General features: G+C 38.6%; 1 protein-coding gene across 1 annotated transcript in view; it reads right to left on the reverse strand.

Moving 5' to 3' along the window:
- Positions 1 to 9822, reverse strand: part of HPGDS (hematopoietic prostaglandin D synthase) — a 44142-nt gene extending 34320 nt beyond the window's left edge. The window contains exons 1-2 of the mRNA XM_003257529.4: positions 9747 to 9822; positions 1502 to 1643 (exon numbers count right to left, since the gene is read on the reverse strand). Coding sequence (XP_003257577.1) covers positions 1502 to 1634 — 133 coding nt within the window. The 5' untranslated portion in view covers positions 1635 to 1643; positions 9747 to 9822. The remainder of the gene's footprint in view (positions 1 to 1501; positions 1644 to 9746) is intronic.
- Between the last annotated feature and the right edge of the window lie 5181 nt (positions 9823 to 15003).

Raw genomic sequence — 15003 nt, forward strand, 5'->3', positions numbered from 1 at the left:
AGAGAGAAAATGTAAACTCATATGTGCAATTTACCAAGTTTGTCCAGGAGAACATTTTAATAAAAGTATCCAATGATGGAATGTGTTGACTGGAGATTTTCTAGGTTCTAGCAGAGGGAGTGTCATAGCAGGTTTCAACCACCAGAGAGCACTGCTAAATTGGACAGCGATGAGACCAAATAACATCTGTAATAGAAACTGCTCCTTAGTAGTACCTATTCTTTCCTTTCTTCTTAGAGTAATAAAACTCTGGATTTTTAGCTGTGCAAATGATTATCCACAATTAAATCAGCATTTCTCAATTTTCCTTGTAGTAATATGTGACCACTGGGCTTACCAAGTGACGTATGCAACTTTCTAGTCATGCTGTTAAAAGGAAGGGGTATTCCCCTCTCTCTTTCGCACTTTCTCTGAGCTACAATGTGGAAGGAGCGTGAGCTATCTCACACTGTGTAAATAAGACACCAAGGGGTGGCAGATCAACAAGAAACCTAATCTTTGACAACTGTGTGGAGCAAAATCATGATAACCACTTGGGGTTTTGTGTAAATGAAATTTCTATCCTTTTTAAGACAATTTTACATTGTGTCTTTGTCTATTAAAACATTTGAAACTATATCCTAACCATCATGAACTTTAAGATTCCTTTCAACTCTGAAAATCTATGGAAATATTAAGAAAATACAGAAATTCCATTTTCAATAACAATGAAAAGTTCAGGTAGAATAGGGAATGAGGCACTCAGTGAACTTATATTTCAAAGCTAACAGGCAAAATTTATTACATGTAATAGCTGCACCTTTCTATCCATCTTGGTCTAATTAATTAGTGGATAAAAGTAATGTTCACCTATTATATATTCACTGTCTTAAAATCCCATGTGTAAATTCTGATATCGGAATAAACATTTGGATATTAATGGTAAAGTATCATGAGAATAAGAAATAAGATACACTATCTCACCAGAGAAGAGGTGTCTGCTAAGAAAAAGAATGGCTGTAGGGGCAATGACTTTTAAGGCACTCGTGCTTCCAAAGGCTGTGGCAATTCATTGTTAATATGCCTATTATCATAGTAGTGTTGTTTTGGCATTGTCTAGTGCAAATAGCTTGAGCTTGGTATTAAACTGACCTGGGTTTGAAACTCAGTTCTACTTGCTAGGGTCGTGAAACTGGAAAAATTACCTAAACTCTGTGCACTTCAGCTATCCCAGTGACAAAACAGAAAAACAAACAATGTCTTATGTTTATTTCAGCTCATCTTCTCATCTGATAAAGCTTTATACTGGTTTACCTTTATATTCTCTTTCTGTAAGTTTTGTGTTTTCACCTCTAATAGGAGATTTGCTTGATTACACAGCATTTATTTAGTCTGAACTGCTGCTTCTCAATTTAAAGCTACATGAGCTTTGAAAACCTTGATTTTTTTTTTCATTTCCCTGAGGAAAAACAAAAGGTTTTGAAAGCATATTTTTCCTACATTTATTATTCGTGCTACTTACTTGATTTGATTTCAGGCCAGTCAGCTTGTTCTATTCTGTGGTCTTCATACTGTATGTCCAAATAAGCAAATATGTAACGAATAATTTCTGCTCTCCCCCTCATATTAAAATAAGTGAGTTTGTAGTTTGGCATGGTGCAATTCTGGAAAAAGAAAAAGGGAGGGATTATTTTAAAAGCCCTCTAGAGATGTCTCAATATTTTTCTTCAGAATTTTTTGGAAAACTTTATCGCATCTCTTGAGATAACTGGAGACATTAAAGGATACCAAAGGAATCCTTTAATTAAAGGAACCAAAATTATAAATCACTATCTAATTACATATGGGGAAACTTGGTTGAAATCAGATCATGACTCTCTCTTGGCACTAGTTAGAACATTACAGTGAAATAACCAAATTCAAACTTTATTTATAAAAATATTCAGATTAAGAGGGTAGCTACACACCAACCTTCAGAGCATGGAGCAAAAAACTTCCCACTTTAAGATGATTTTGCCCTGCTTTTAGTCACTGGCAATGTGTAATATTTGATATTTTCCCTGTTTTGTTTGCTCTTGTGACACAGCTCAGAGTTTATGAGGACATCTGGGTAAGGACAGCTAAGGGCTGGGCACATGCAAGAGGAATGTGAGTGCCATGCCAACCTGTCTTTGCCTCTCTTTCCTCACCTGTGGCTTTCCCTCTAGGCATCCAAGGCCTAGGGAAACACTGCCCTCTGGTTCCCTCTGACTACGTCCATGCTACTGGGTTTTACTGGGTTACTTGCACCACAAAACACACCCCATCTCGAGACCTCTGCGGAGATGGAACAATCTTCCTTCATTCCCTCTGTAGAGGAAGAAAGCCAACTACTCTTACATTTCAAAACGTTTGCTAATACCGGCAAATTCAGTCATTATAATCTTATGGGTTTTCAGTGATTTGTATCTTTTTCATTTTCATTGTTTATAAATGGTTAATGACTTTAAGCACTCGTAGTGGAATATATTTTAATTTTGTAAGATCAAACAATTGAGAAATGTTTTCATTTGAAATTCAATTCTTTGAATTTGGGCTTTGGCCAGTTAAAATCTCCCTGAATTTCAAAGACCACTTTTTATAAATAGTGATATTAACATGGATTTGTAAATTAATGAGGTAATACACATAAGGTACATAGCACAATGGCAAACAATCATTAGCATTAGTAATAATGACTTTGATCTCATTCTGCAGTCAAGAATAAACACTATGAATACAGCACACTAAAGATAAATAATAATTATGGTAACTAAATGAATAAAAGCATATAATGACGATTATTTATTTAAAGTGGTGAGTTTAAATAGTTGATTCTCTACTAAGAAAGTTTTTAAAGAATATTAATGGAATACTGATTAGATAAAAAGGAAAGTTGGGCTCAAGCCTCAAAACAAAGTTTCATCAAAAATCAAACCACAGACCAGGTGCGGCAGCTCATGCCTGTAATCCCAGCACTTTGGGAGGCCGAGGCAGGCAGATCACCTGAAGCCAGGAGTTCGAGACCAGCCCGGCCAACATGGTGAAACCCCGTCTCTACTAAAAATACAAACATTAGCGGGGTGTGGTGGTGCGCGCCTGTAATCCCAGCTATTCAGGAGGCTGAGGCAGGAGAATCACTTGAACCCCAGAGGCGGAGGTTGCAGTGACCCATGATCACGCCACTGCACTCCAGGCTGGGCAGCAGAGTAGACTCCATCTCAAAAAAAAAAAAAAAAAAAAAAAGGAAAGAAAGAAATCACATCACATAAAAGGTTAAACGCGAATCATAAAAATCTAGCTTGCCAAGTCTTGACTTTAAGTTTATATATTCCTGGAGTCTAGTGGGAAGAGGATGACCTGGAAATAACTGGTTGCCTATCTAGAAGCTCCCAGGTTCAGAAAGTGACGGTGATGGTAATTCCTAGCAAAACCATTTTTTCTGGCCCTGGCTTCTGTGTCCAGATTTTGTGGAGTGAAGCTGGTGCTCCTTGCTAAAATGGGAGAGCTACTGCCAATCATTCCTGCCCAGTTTGCATCAGCCAGACCGGTCCCCACCCAACTGAGATGTAGCACTTACCACATGTATAGATATGTGGGAAAATGTCCTTGAAAGAGACAAGAATTGACTAAACTAATAAGAATTCCATGATTTACAGCCACGAATTTCTTTCAGGGAGAAATATACATATAAAGGAGTTCAAATTTGGGATACTAAATGAAATGCCCATCAGAACAATGGAACTGTTTTCCAGGTTACTTAAAAATGTTGAGCTTAGAAATAAATAGGGGAAAAGGTCTAAGAGCACCAAAATAGTAAATAAAAAATGTAATAATTAAGAGATTATTCTTATCCAGGAAAAGCATAATTGTTATAATTCCTGGACCTATTTGTTTTAAATATCAAAACAATTTTAAAAAGCCTACAGAGTGGAAAAAGTGTGATTATTAGTTGCAGTTTCTATTTGGTGTTTCGTTTTGTTTCATTTTGTTTTGTTTTGTTTTGTTGCGGCACAGTCTCACTCTGTCCCCCAGTTTGGAGTGCAGTGGCTCAATCTGGGCTTACTGCAACCTCTGCCTCCTGGATTCAAGCAATTCTCCTGCCTCAGCCTCCTGAGTAGCTGGGATTACAGGCATGCACCATCACGCCTGGCTAATTTTTCTATTTCTAGTAGAGATGGGGTTTCACTTATGTTGGCCAGATTGTTCTCAGGTTGGTCTCCCAACCTCAGGTAATCCACACCCCCCCTTGGCCTCCCAAAGTGCTGGGATTACAGGTGTGAGCCACTATGCCCAGCCTGCAGCTTCTATTTGAAAAGCATTCTATATAAAACTTTTTATTGGTTTTGTTGGCATGGTCAATGTTTCCACAGCATGAAGAAATTATATTTTCTCCCTATAACATTAAAAGTTATCAGCACTACACGGGGCGCCATGGCTCACGCCTGTAATCCTAGCACTTTGGGAGGTCAAGACAGGCGGATCACAAGGTCAGGAGTTTGAGACCAGCTTAGCCAACATGGTGAAACCCCGTCTCTACTAAAAGTACAAAAATTAGCTGGGGGTGGTGGCGGGCACCTGTAATCCCAGCTACTCAGGAGGCTGAGGCAAGAGAATCACTGAAACCTGGGAGGCAGAGGTTGCAGTGAGCCGAGATGGTGCCATTGCACTCTAGCCTGGGGGACAGGGCAAGACTCCATCTCAAAAAATGAAAAAAAAGTTAACAGCATTAAAAGTTAAACCTATAACATTTTCTCATTCAGTCAATTACCACATAAATACCAGTGTCCACCTGCTGAATTCTGCATGAAAGCAAAGTAATTATTTTTTATTTTTGTTAATTTTCAAAATCATGCTCTTTTATATTGTATTTCACTGAAGTAAAGAAGACATTTGAAAATTCTCAGCATAGGCTGGTAGCTATCTATATTTCTCTGCAAAAATATCTTGAAGTCTAAGATTTGGCAGAGGCCCAATAGCAGCTAACAAATGCTTATCTTTCCTTTTAAAATATTCTTTCAACAGTTGTAACTCATTAATGAGGCTGTACTTTTTACATGACATTTCTGTAGTTATTTGCATAATTATATTTTGTGTTTGTCTCAGGAATACAAGATGTTATATCAGAACATCCATCTGTATAATAAACTACATTGAAAGAGAAAAACCAGGCCAGGTGCAGTGGCTCACGTCTGTAATCCCAGCACTTTGGGAGGCCGAGGCGGGCAGATCACTTGAGGTCAGGAGTTTGAGACCAGCCTGACCAACACAGTGGAACCCCGTCTCTACAAAAAAATATACAAATTAGCTGGGTGTAGTGGTGTGAGCCTGTAATTCCAGCTACTCAGGTGGCTAAGGCACGAGAATTGCTTGAACCCGGGAGGCAGAGGTTGCAGTGAGCCAAGACCGTGCCACTTCACTCCAGCCTGGGAGACAGAGTGAGACTCTCTCTCTCAAAAAAAAGAAAGAGAATTATCATAAAACATACTATCATCTCAATAGATACTAAATGCTTTTAAAAAGCATTTATAACATTATCACTCATTTGTGATCAAAACTCTTAGCAAAATGAAAAAACAACAAAATAAAATACCTCTTATCAAACTAGTAATAAAAGAATACTTCCTTAACCATATAAAGAGTCTCTACTAAAAACTTACAGCAAACATCATACATAATGGTGAACCAATAAAAACATTTTCTTTAATGTCAGGAATAACAAGAATCCCACTATAACATCTACTATTCAGCATAATGCTGGACAGCCTAGCTAATTCAGTAATGTAAGACAATAATAAATAACATTTGTAAGTAGTAGGAAGACAGTGACACAGCTGTCCATTTGCAATCAAAATGATTGTCTATATTTAAAATTCAAGAGATTCTACAGATAAACTGGATCCTAGATTTTAAATGGAAATGCTAAGGACCAAAATAGCCAAGACAAACAAAAAAAGAGAACAGAAGAGGAAGACCTGATGTACCAGATAGCAAGACTTAGATAAAAAGCCTTGAAGACCTGATGTACCAGATAGCAAGACTTAGATAAAAAACCTTGTAATGCGGTATTTTTTCAGAGGTGCATTGTCTTAAAACAGAACCTCATATATAGGACAGACATGACATAGAGTGAGGACATAAAGAAACTAGACTAAATGGTTCTGAGACAACAGAGGGAAAATAAACATAATTAGACCCCAACTTTCTATTGTACACAGAAATAACATCTAGGTTATCTTGGTATGATTTGACTAGCACAGCAAAACTGCAATATCATTCTGGTCCCTTATTTCCTGTTAGCTTCATTTCTGAACGCTTCCACTGTCGTTGTGTTAAGCATGTCATGTAGAGAAAACTGCATGTTTCCTGAAATGATACAGAAGCATGGAGTTTAAAAGCTGATTGTGTTTGAAGATATTTACAGCTAAAGATCTTTCATCTAAAATTAACCACTGGCTTCCTTACACCCCAAAGCATATCGTGTAAAGTTACTAATTCAGCAGATAGATAAAAAGCTCATTTAGAATTCTGTTTGAAAAATAACCTATACGGTTTATCAAAGAACACATAAATAAATGACTAATAAATACCCTGGATAGAAACTTACATATATGAACTCATATGAACATAGCTATCCAGTGAAGAAGATATAACTTTTAATATTAATATATGCATTAGGAAATGAGCTCTTTTACATGGGAAATAACAGTGTTTTTCTAAAGTACTCTCTTGGGTACTTCCTTTCTTTCCCTTTCTTTCTTAATAGCTTTTTTTTTTTTTTACTTTATGTAATGCTTGATATGGTTTGGCTATATTCCCACCAGAATCTCATCTTGAATTGTAGCTCCCGTAATTCCCACGTGTCGTGGGAGATAATTGAATCATGGGGGCGGTTTCCCCCATACTGACTTCATGGTAGTAAATAAGTCTCACGAGATCTGATGATTTTATAAGGGATTACCCCTTTAACTCGGCTCTGGTTCTCTCTTGCCTGCTGCCATGTAACACATCCCTTCCTCTTCCGCTATGATGGTAAGGCCTCCCCAGCCATGTGGAACTGTAGTGCAGTGGTGCAATCTGGGCTCACTGAAATCTCCACCTCGTGGGTTCAAGCGATTATCCTGCCTCAGTCTCCCAAGTAGCTAGGATTATAGGTGGGCGCCACCACATACAGCTAATTTTTGTATTTTATTTTTTAGTGGAGATGGGGTTTCACCATGTTGGCCAGGATGGTGTTGACCATCTGACCTTGCGATCCACCTGTCTGGGCCTCCCAAAGTGCTGGATTACAGGTGTGAGCCACTGTGCCCGGTCTAAACCTTTTTTCCTTTTTTTTTTTTTTTTTTTTTTTTTGAGACGGAGTCAGTCTCTGTCGCCCAGGCTGGAGTGCAGTGGCGTGATATCGACTCACTGCAAGCTCCATCTCCCGGGTTCACGCCATTCTCCTGCCTCAGCCTCCCGAGTAGCTGGGACTACAGGCACCCGCCACCACGCCCGGCTAATTTTTTTGTATATTTAGTAGAGATGGGGTTTCACCGTGTTAGCCAGGATGGTCTCGATCTCCTGACCTTGTGATCCACCCGCCTCAGCCTCCCAAAGTGCTGGGTTTACAGGCGTCAACCACTGCGCCCGGCCCCCTTTTTTTTTTTTTTTTTTTTTTGAGATGGAGTTTTGCTCTTGTCGCCCAGGCTGGAGTGCAATGGTGCGATCTCGTTTCACCGCAGCCTCTGCCTCCCGGGTTGAAGCGATTCTCCTGCCTCAGCCACCACAGTAGCTGGGATTACAGGCTCCCACCACCACCCCCCGCTAATTTTTTTTTTTTTTTTTTTTGAGACTGAGTCTTGCTCTGTCGCCCAGGCTGGAGTGCAGTGGCGCAATCTCCACTCACTGCAGCATCCGCCTCCCGGGTTCAAGCGATTCTCCCTGCCTCAGCCTCCCGAGTAGCTGGGATTACAGGCGCCCACCAATGCGCCCAGCTAATTTTTGTATTTTTAGTAGAGACGTGGTTTCGCCATGTTGGCCAGGACCTCCTAACCTCCTAACCACGGCCTCCCAAAATGTTGGGATTGCAGGCATGAGCCACCGCGCCCGGCCAAACCTTTTTTTCTTTATAAATTACCCAGTCTCCGGTATGTCTTTATCAGCAGCGTGAAAACTAACTAATACAATGCTGATTTATTTCATCTGATTAATTCAATCCCAGAGGCAATTTTAACATACTCATTGAAAAAATTACAAACTTTTATAATAAAACAATTTAACAATATACTATTCTGTATATTGCTGTAAAAGCACAGTAAAAAATAGTCTCAAAAATTCTAGTCTCTGTGCCAGACAGATGACAACAATCCAATTTCAACTCTCTGACAACACAGGCTAATCAATATCCAATGCCTATACTAAACATCTTAATAAAGACTTCAGCCGAAATATTTTTAGTTCAAAAAAGAGAACTTTTGGAATAATTTTGTTGGATAGAAAACTTACAAATAAGGAATTAAGTATTAACCATTCTACAATTCAATACAAAATGTTAGCTGACTTAAGCTCTTATTCTTAAATAAGAGACATCAAGAATTCAAACATATTTGGGCATTCCAGACACAGTTTTTTACATGCTTAGTAATTGTGCAGTAATCTGAGTTTAAGGTATAAAAACAAAGATTACTTGTGAATTTGCTATAGCTTTTCTTTGAGTTTAAGATGTAGATCTTAACTTGCCCAGTAATAAACTTACACAAAATGTAATGGCCTAAGGCACGTTTACACTCCTGTTATATAGACCCTGGTGTTCTGAAATGTAAAAATTGGATTCAGACGGCAATCATGTGAGATACTATTGTCCACATGGGAACTTCTTGCATATACTGACATTAAATAACAGCTTTTTATTACCCCTAACATTTGATGGTAAGGAATGTTAATTTCACTCATTTCACAGTGTCCCTGGGCATTTCAAGTTCAGTTCTGGAAAAGTTGCCAGGTTGGAGTTAAATTATAGGACAATAGAGAAATAGAAGAATTGTTGACTGAGTAAGATATTGATTTCAGTCAAGCACTGGATGTTTAACTTTGAATTAGCAAGCTGAAAGCTCTATTTTTTTTTTTATCAAATATCAACTAAATATCATTTTAAGTGGCTGTTTCACATTAAAGCCAAAGCAAGAGGAATAACTGAAATATCCTTTGGGAGCTGGAGTTGAAATTCCTGGCCTGGGGTAAATCCCTTAAACTATCTCTGAAGCCAAAAGATGATAGGATGCAATTCTTATCAAAACATGGAGATGCTTCAACAAAATGTGCCTTAAAATAATAGAAAATATTACCAGTAAAAGTCTTCAACTTTAAAGCAAAGGAAAGAAATCGAAGAGCCATGAGATAATATTCTCTACTCCATCAATCCAAGTGATTGAAGAATCACTTGGGAAAATTCTGGAAGTAATAACAAACCCTGATTAAGACAGGATTTTTCCTCTAGCATTGATTATATTTTCTATGTTAAAATCCACTTGAAGAGATCGTCTTAAATCTCCTGTACCTATATTTCTCTTAAAAATGACTATTTGATTTTCACATATTCACATATATGGAGAGGCTCTGGGTAAGACAAGGTCACAGTGAGCACCATCATGAAAATAGCTCACAAGAGAGTTAGTCACAAACAGGATATGAGAATAATAAAAACTCTAAAGTAAAGAGTAAAGCATATCTCATTTCTTATCTATGTGGAGTTCAATAATATGACTTACCTGTGTTGTGTCTCTCGGGAGTCTGTAGTGTCTCGTATCCCTGGGTATGTGACTGTGCCTTGGGTTTATATGATGAGTAAGTAATAATCACAAGCCAGTGAGAGGACAGGCAACTTCCTTCCACCTAACGCTCTTCCTTCTTTTCTTACATGTTCACTTATTTTTAGTCTTACACCATAGTCTCCTGGAGAATAAGAAAACCTGAATGTAATGAAATCATCTTTGCAGATGTGCACATGACTTGCTTCCCTGTTTTAGAAACAGTCACTCCTGTACCTGCTGTATGTTCCTTTGAGGCAGTGTCTAACAATGTCGTGTATTTCACTTGTTTGTTTTTGGTTTCTCCCAGTGGAATGTAAGCTCTGTAAAGGCAGGCACTTCACTGTCTTGTTAACTATTGTCTCCTCAGTTCTAAGAGGAGTGCCAGGCACGTCATGACCACTAATATACATCTGATGGGAGAATGAACCTAATTTATAGTTCGCATTTTTGCAAGGACTGTAAATTTGCATTGCTGCTGGTTTATTTCATTTATTGTCATTTCTCAGAAAAGCCAAAGTGTTTAAGGTAAACCTGGTGTAGAAGTTTCCAATTCATCTTGTTTGTGACCCTTTTACGATTTAGTAACAAATGCCTAGACATTTTAGAAATTTATTTTTTCACTTCTTAGTGCAGGAATTATTTTCATCTAGAATATTAGGACAGCTCAGTGAAAAGATCCAGTAAAATGCCTGCCTGGGCCTTACTGAGCCTGAGGATTATCCATGAAACATTTCAATGACCGGCTGGCTTTTAACTTCTGGAAAATTACTCCCACAGGCAACAATAGCAACCTATCAATCATTTAATATTTCTTATTTCTAAAGTGCATTTAATTTTGAAAAATATGTTTACATCCACTTGGTATAAACATCAGAAATGAAAATAAATGTAAATACTAGTCTGTAAAAAGAGAAGACACAAGTGTAGCCCTTTACCCACCAAAAAAGGATACACGTGTGTCAAAATCAAGTGCAAATAGGATGGGAGTGGGAGCTATACAAAATTAACACAATGCATTTATTATCTTTGACAGCTTTAACTTATATTTTCAAAAAAAATCTTTTTATCCTCACCTCAATGATTTTTAATCCCTATTTTTATAAATGAAGAAACTGAGGCATAGGGAAATTAGGTAAATTGCTTGCGAATTTTTGGTGGGACAAGCTAGGATTAAAATCTAGGCCTTCTGATGACACATTTAATATTTTTCCTTACATAATGCTGCCTATATATAATACGAGACTGCTTCAGTTAAAAAAAAATCAAGTATACAAAAAATAGCACTTTTCTCATTTTGTATTACAATTTTCTCTTTTACAACTAGTTGTTTTGGCTGAAGGAAAGCAGAGTAACACATCAAGGATTGGGGAAGGAGCAGCCACTTGATCCTTGGTCACCGATCAACAGAGGCTGCTCTAGAGGCATCCATTGTCCTTGTGTACACAGCCTCCACGCCAGGAGCTCTCTGCAGCTCCTGTAGCATTCTCATTTTGCTACCTTCTTGCCCCAGTGTGGCAGTTTAATCACAACGCTGCCTGAGATTCCACTTGCCCAGTACCCAACAGAGCCACTTCTTCTCTGTGGTCTTGTCACCTCCCTGGAGGCACAAGAGGGTCCCAGGGCTCCTCCACTCCGGAAGCACAGCTTTCCCATCCTCTTGTCTCTTCTCCCAGCCCAGGTGGGGATGCCCTAACTCTCCTAGTCTTCTACTAGCTGTGGGCCTTTGGGCAGGTAACTTAATCTCTCTGTGCCTAAGTTCCTTCACCTTTAGATGGAGATTGATTCTACGATAAATATTTATTTGTTCCTAATCTTTGCCAGGTATTGTTCTGAAAGCTAGAGATACAGCAGTAAATAAGCCTGGGTGCGGTGGCTCACTCCTGTAATCCCAGCACTTTGGGAGGCCGAGGCGGGTGGATCACAAGGTCGGGAGATGGAGACCATCCTGGCCAACATGGTGAAACCCCGTCTCTACTAAAAATACAAAAATTAGCCAGGCGTGGTGGTGGGTGCCTGTAATCCCAGCTACTTGGGAGGCTGAGGCAGGAGAATCTCTTGAACCCAGGAGGCAGAGATTGCAGTGAGCCCATTCGTGCCGCTACACTCCAGCCTGGCGACAGAGCGAGACTCCATCTCAGAAATAAATAAGTAAATAAATAGAGATACAGCAGTAAATAAAATCAGACAAAAACAAATCTTCATAGAGCATTCTAACAATATTAGTAATAACTCCCTCATAGGCTTTTAGAGAATTAAATGAGTACACGGATACACAGATACGTGCTTCAAAGTGTGCCTAATGCATAGTTAGGGATCCATGAGTGAGAGCAATTGTTAATATTATTAGCAGTTCACCTGAAGGGAAAATCGTTTCCCTTCAAGAATCTATGCTCAAGAATTATTTCCTTTTCTGTGGTTGAGTTTGGGCACTAACAGCAGAAAGAGAAGTAGCTGTCAGGCAACTTTTATTTTTCACCCTGCTTCATCCTCTTTTGAGGAAATGAGCACGGAGCCAAGTGTCTACTGGAATAGGGAGGAGGAAAAGGGCAAGGGCAAAGTGAAAACCCCCCATGGATTGTTACCTCTCAGTTCCCTGCTCTCCAGGGCAGTGACTTCATGCCACATACCCTTCAGGAGCATGTCGTGCATCCAGACTGGACTGCATGAGAAATACCCGTGAATAAACGTGTCAAGTTGTATGATCATGTCCACACAGTCATTTAAAGGCCTATTATAATTTAATGAATATGTCTTCATTTTCTTCGGGGCTTCCTAGTTGGAAAACTTTTAATCCTGTGGTATTGAATTAGCAAATTCCTAACCGCTGTTAAAAATCCAACATTAAATCATAGTTTTCCATCCTTGTTTTCTTTATTTGCCCACCTGTGTAGTAACGTGACTATACAAGATAGTGATTAAAGAGTTTCATCCTGGAATCATGACCACTTAGAGGAATCTCCACTCCGTTATTTGCAAGCTCTGGGACTTTAGGCAGCTCCCGTAGTTTCCTTATCTGTAAAATGTTGATGATAAAAATCATTCTACTCAGAGTTGAAAGGATTCAATTAGTTTGTGCATTTAAGTCACTTAGTGCCTTGCTTAGAAAGCAGTTGCTCGATAAGTAATGGAAAAATACATACAATTTTTAAAACGCAGCCCAAATATTTGTTCCTCTTTATTTATTTTGGTAAAAGAGAAGTGTTCAAACAAATCTATTTCTCCTTTTCTAGCTTGTCTGTTGATGGGGAAGGGGGGAAGTGTCCAGGAGAAGCCCACAAAACTTCCTTTGCTCAGATTCTAGAGTGGTCTGGTCTACTTTTGTATATTTTATTTAACAAAACAGTTTTCCTTTTTATAGTTAGTTATTTGAAAAACTAAAAACAGGTAAAACTGACGTATTTAAACCTGGTGTTGAAAATACAGGAAATAAAGAACATGTTTTTCTGCTTCTAACCTACTTGAGTAATTGAAGCATGCCTGCAAATATTTTAGTGTCTATGTTTTCCCAGATTTCAATAATGATAATGCTATTTTTCTTGTCCGCCTCTTCAGATACTGTGAAGGATGATATGGTAATTATATCCAAGATTATGAGCAAATCTTTCACTACCTAGCCTTTTGGCTAAAAGAGGATTCCTATATGTAGGCAAATAATAGTAATGTAAATAGCTAAAACTCATTAAGTATTTCCTGTGGGCCAAGCATTGAACCAAGCGCTTGCCTTATATTACCTCATTGAATGCCCCCAAAACAACATCACAAATGGTGCATGCACCCTTGAGTGTAGTTGCATAACTGACTGGGCCTTGTCATGAAAGCATTTATAGATAGAAAATTCCTCAGACATTTGAATCTCATTCACAAGATTTCATGTTTTTTCTTCTGTCAAGAATGAAGAAAATAAGCATTAAGTTAATTTGTTTTTCAGGATTTTTCCAGAATCAATTAATGTCACCTCTGTATCATTACAACTTGTACTGTAGGAGGAAGGACTGTGCAGTAAGTCCCACCTCTGCCTGTGCCCTGTCCTGTGTTCCCCAAAAGAGTCATGTCTCCTCTCTGAACCTTAGTTCTTGGAAAAGAAAAGAGATATCCTGGTGACCTCTGAAGTCACTTCCTACTCTATTATTTCATGACATAACTTTCCCCCTGAAGACATTTCTCTGTCTTACATGATAATTGAATGAAAACTAAGTCCAAAAAGGCACAGAGCTCATGGGCTGAGAGGTACAGGTGCACAAGTTAACTTTGTCCCCAAGTCTAGCAAGAAAGGCAAGATTCTCAGATCAAAGGAAGGCAACCCATTCTGATAATCCCAGGTCACAGGATGGACTTACTATTTAGAGGTACTAAGATAATGCAAACAAAAATGTAATTTAGAGAGAATTTTTTTTTTTTGGCAAGATTAAAGTGTCTTCCTAGTAGTTATCAAGAAGAGGCAACCAAAATGTACCTATTAAAGGAATTTGTATATTTGGAATTTTCTTATATTTCAAAAACAGATTAAAGAGGTGTGTTTTCCTCATGAAGTCTAGAAAAAGGAAATTTTGGAGAATAAGAAGGTGTCAGAAAATTTCTAGGACTCCACAGAGGACTAACAATAGCAAACACGGACATTTGCGTTTATCGTGTACCTGGTACTCACTTAAGATTTTAATTTGCCAAGGTCTCAAACCTAGCAAGCAGAAGATCCAATATTTGAACCCAGTAGTCAGCCTTCAGAGTCTGTGATTAATTACTGCATGAGACTGCCTCCAAAATAGAGATTACTAGAGTGAAAGAAAAGAAACAAGTTACAATCATTTGCTGACATTTTCTCAGGATTATCCAACTTTCTTTGGCCTAACTTAAGAATCAAGCAAATTTCAGACCTAAATTCTTTCTCCTAAGCAGGTTTTTGCTCACCATTTTATTCTGAAAGTTGGTTTTGCATCATTCTGAGCAAACTATCACAAAGACAGAAAACCAAACACTGCATGTTCTCACTCACAGGTGGGAATTGAAAAATGAGAACACTTGGACACAGAGCGGGGAACATCACACACTGGGGCCTGTCGTGGGGTGGGGGAATGGGGGAGGGATAGCATTAGGAGAAATACCTAATGTAAATGACGAGTTAATGGGATGCAGCACACCAACATGGTACATGTATACCTATGTAACAAACCTGCACGTTGTGCACATGTACCCTAGAACTTAAAGTATAAAAAAAAAA

This window comes from Nomascus leucogenys, chromosome 9 (genome assembly GCF_006542625.1).
Source record: "Nomascus leucogenys isolate Asia chromosome 9, Asia_NLE_v1, whole genome shotgun sequence".
Lineage (NCBI taxonomy): Eukaryota > Metazoa > Chordata > Mammalia > Primates > Hylobatidae > Nomascus > Nomascus leucogenys.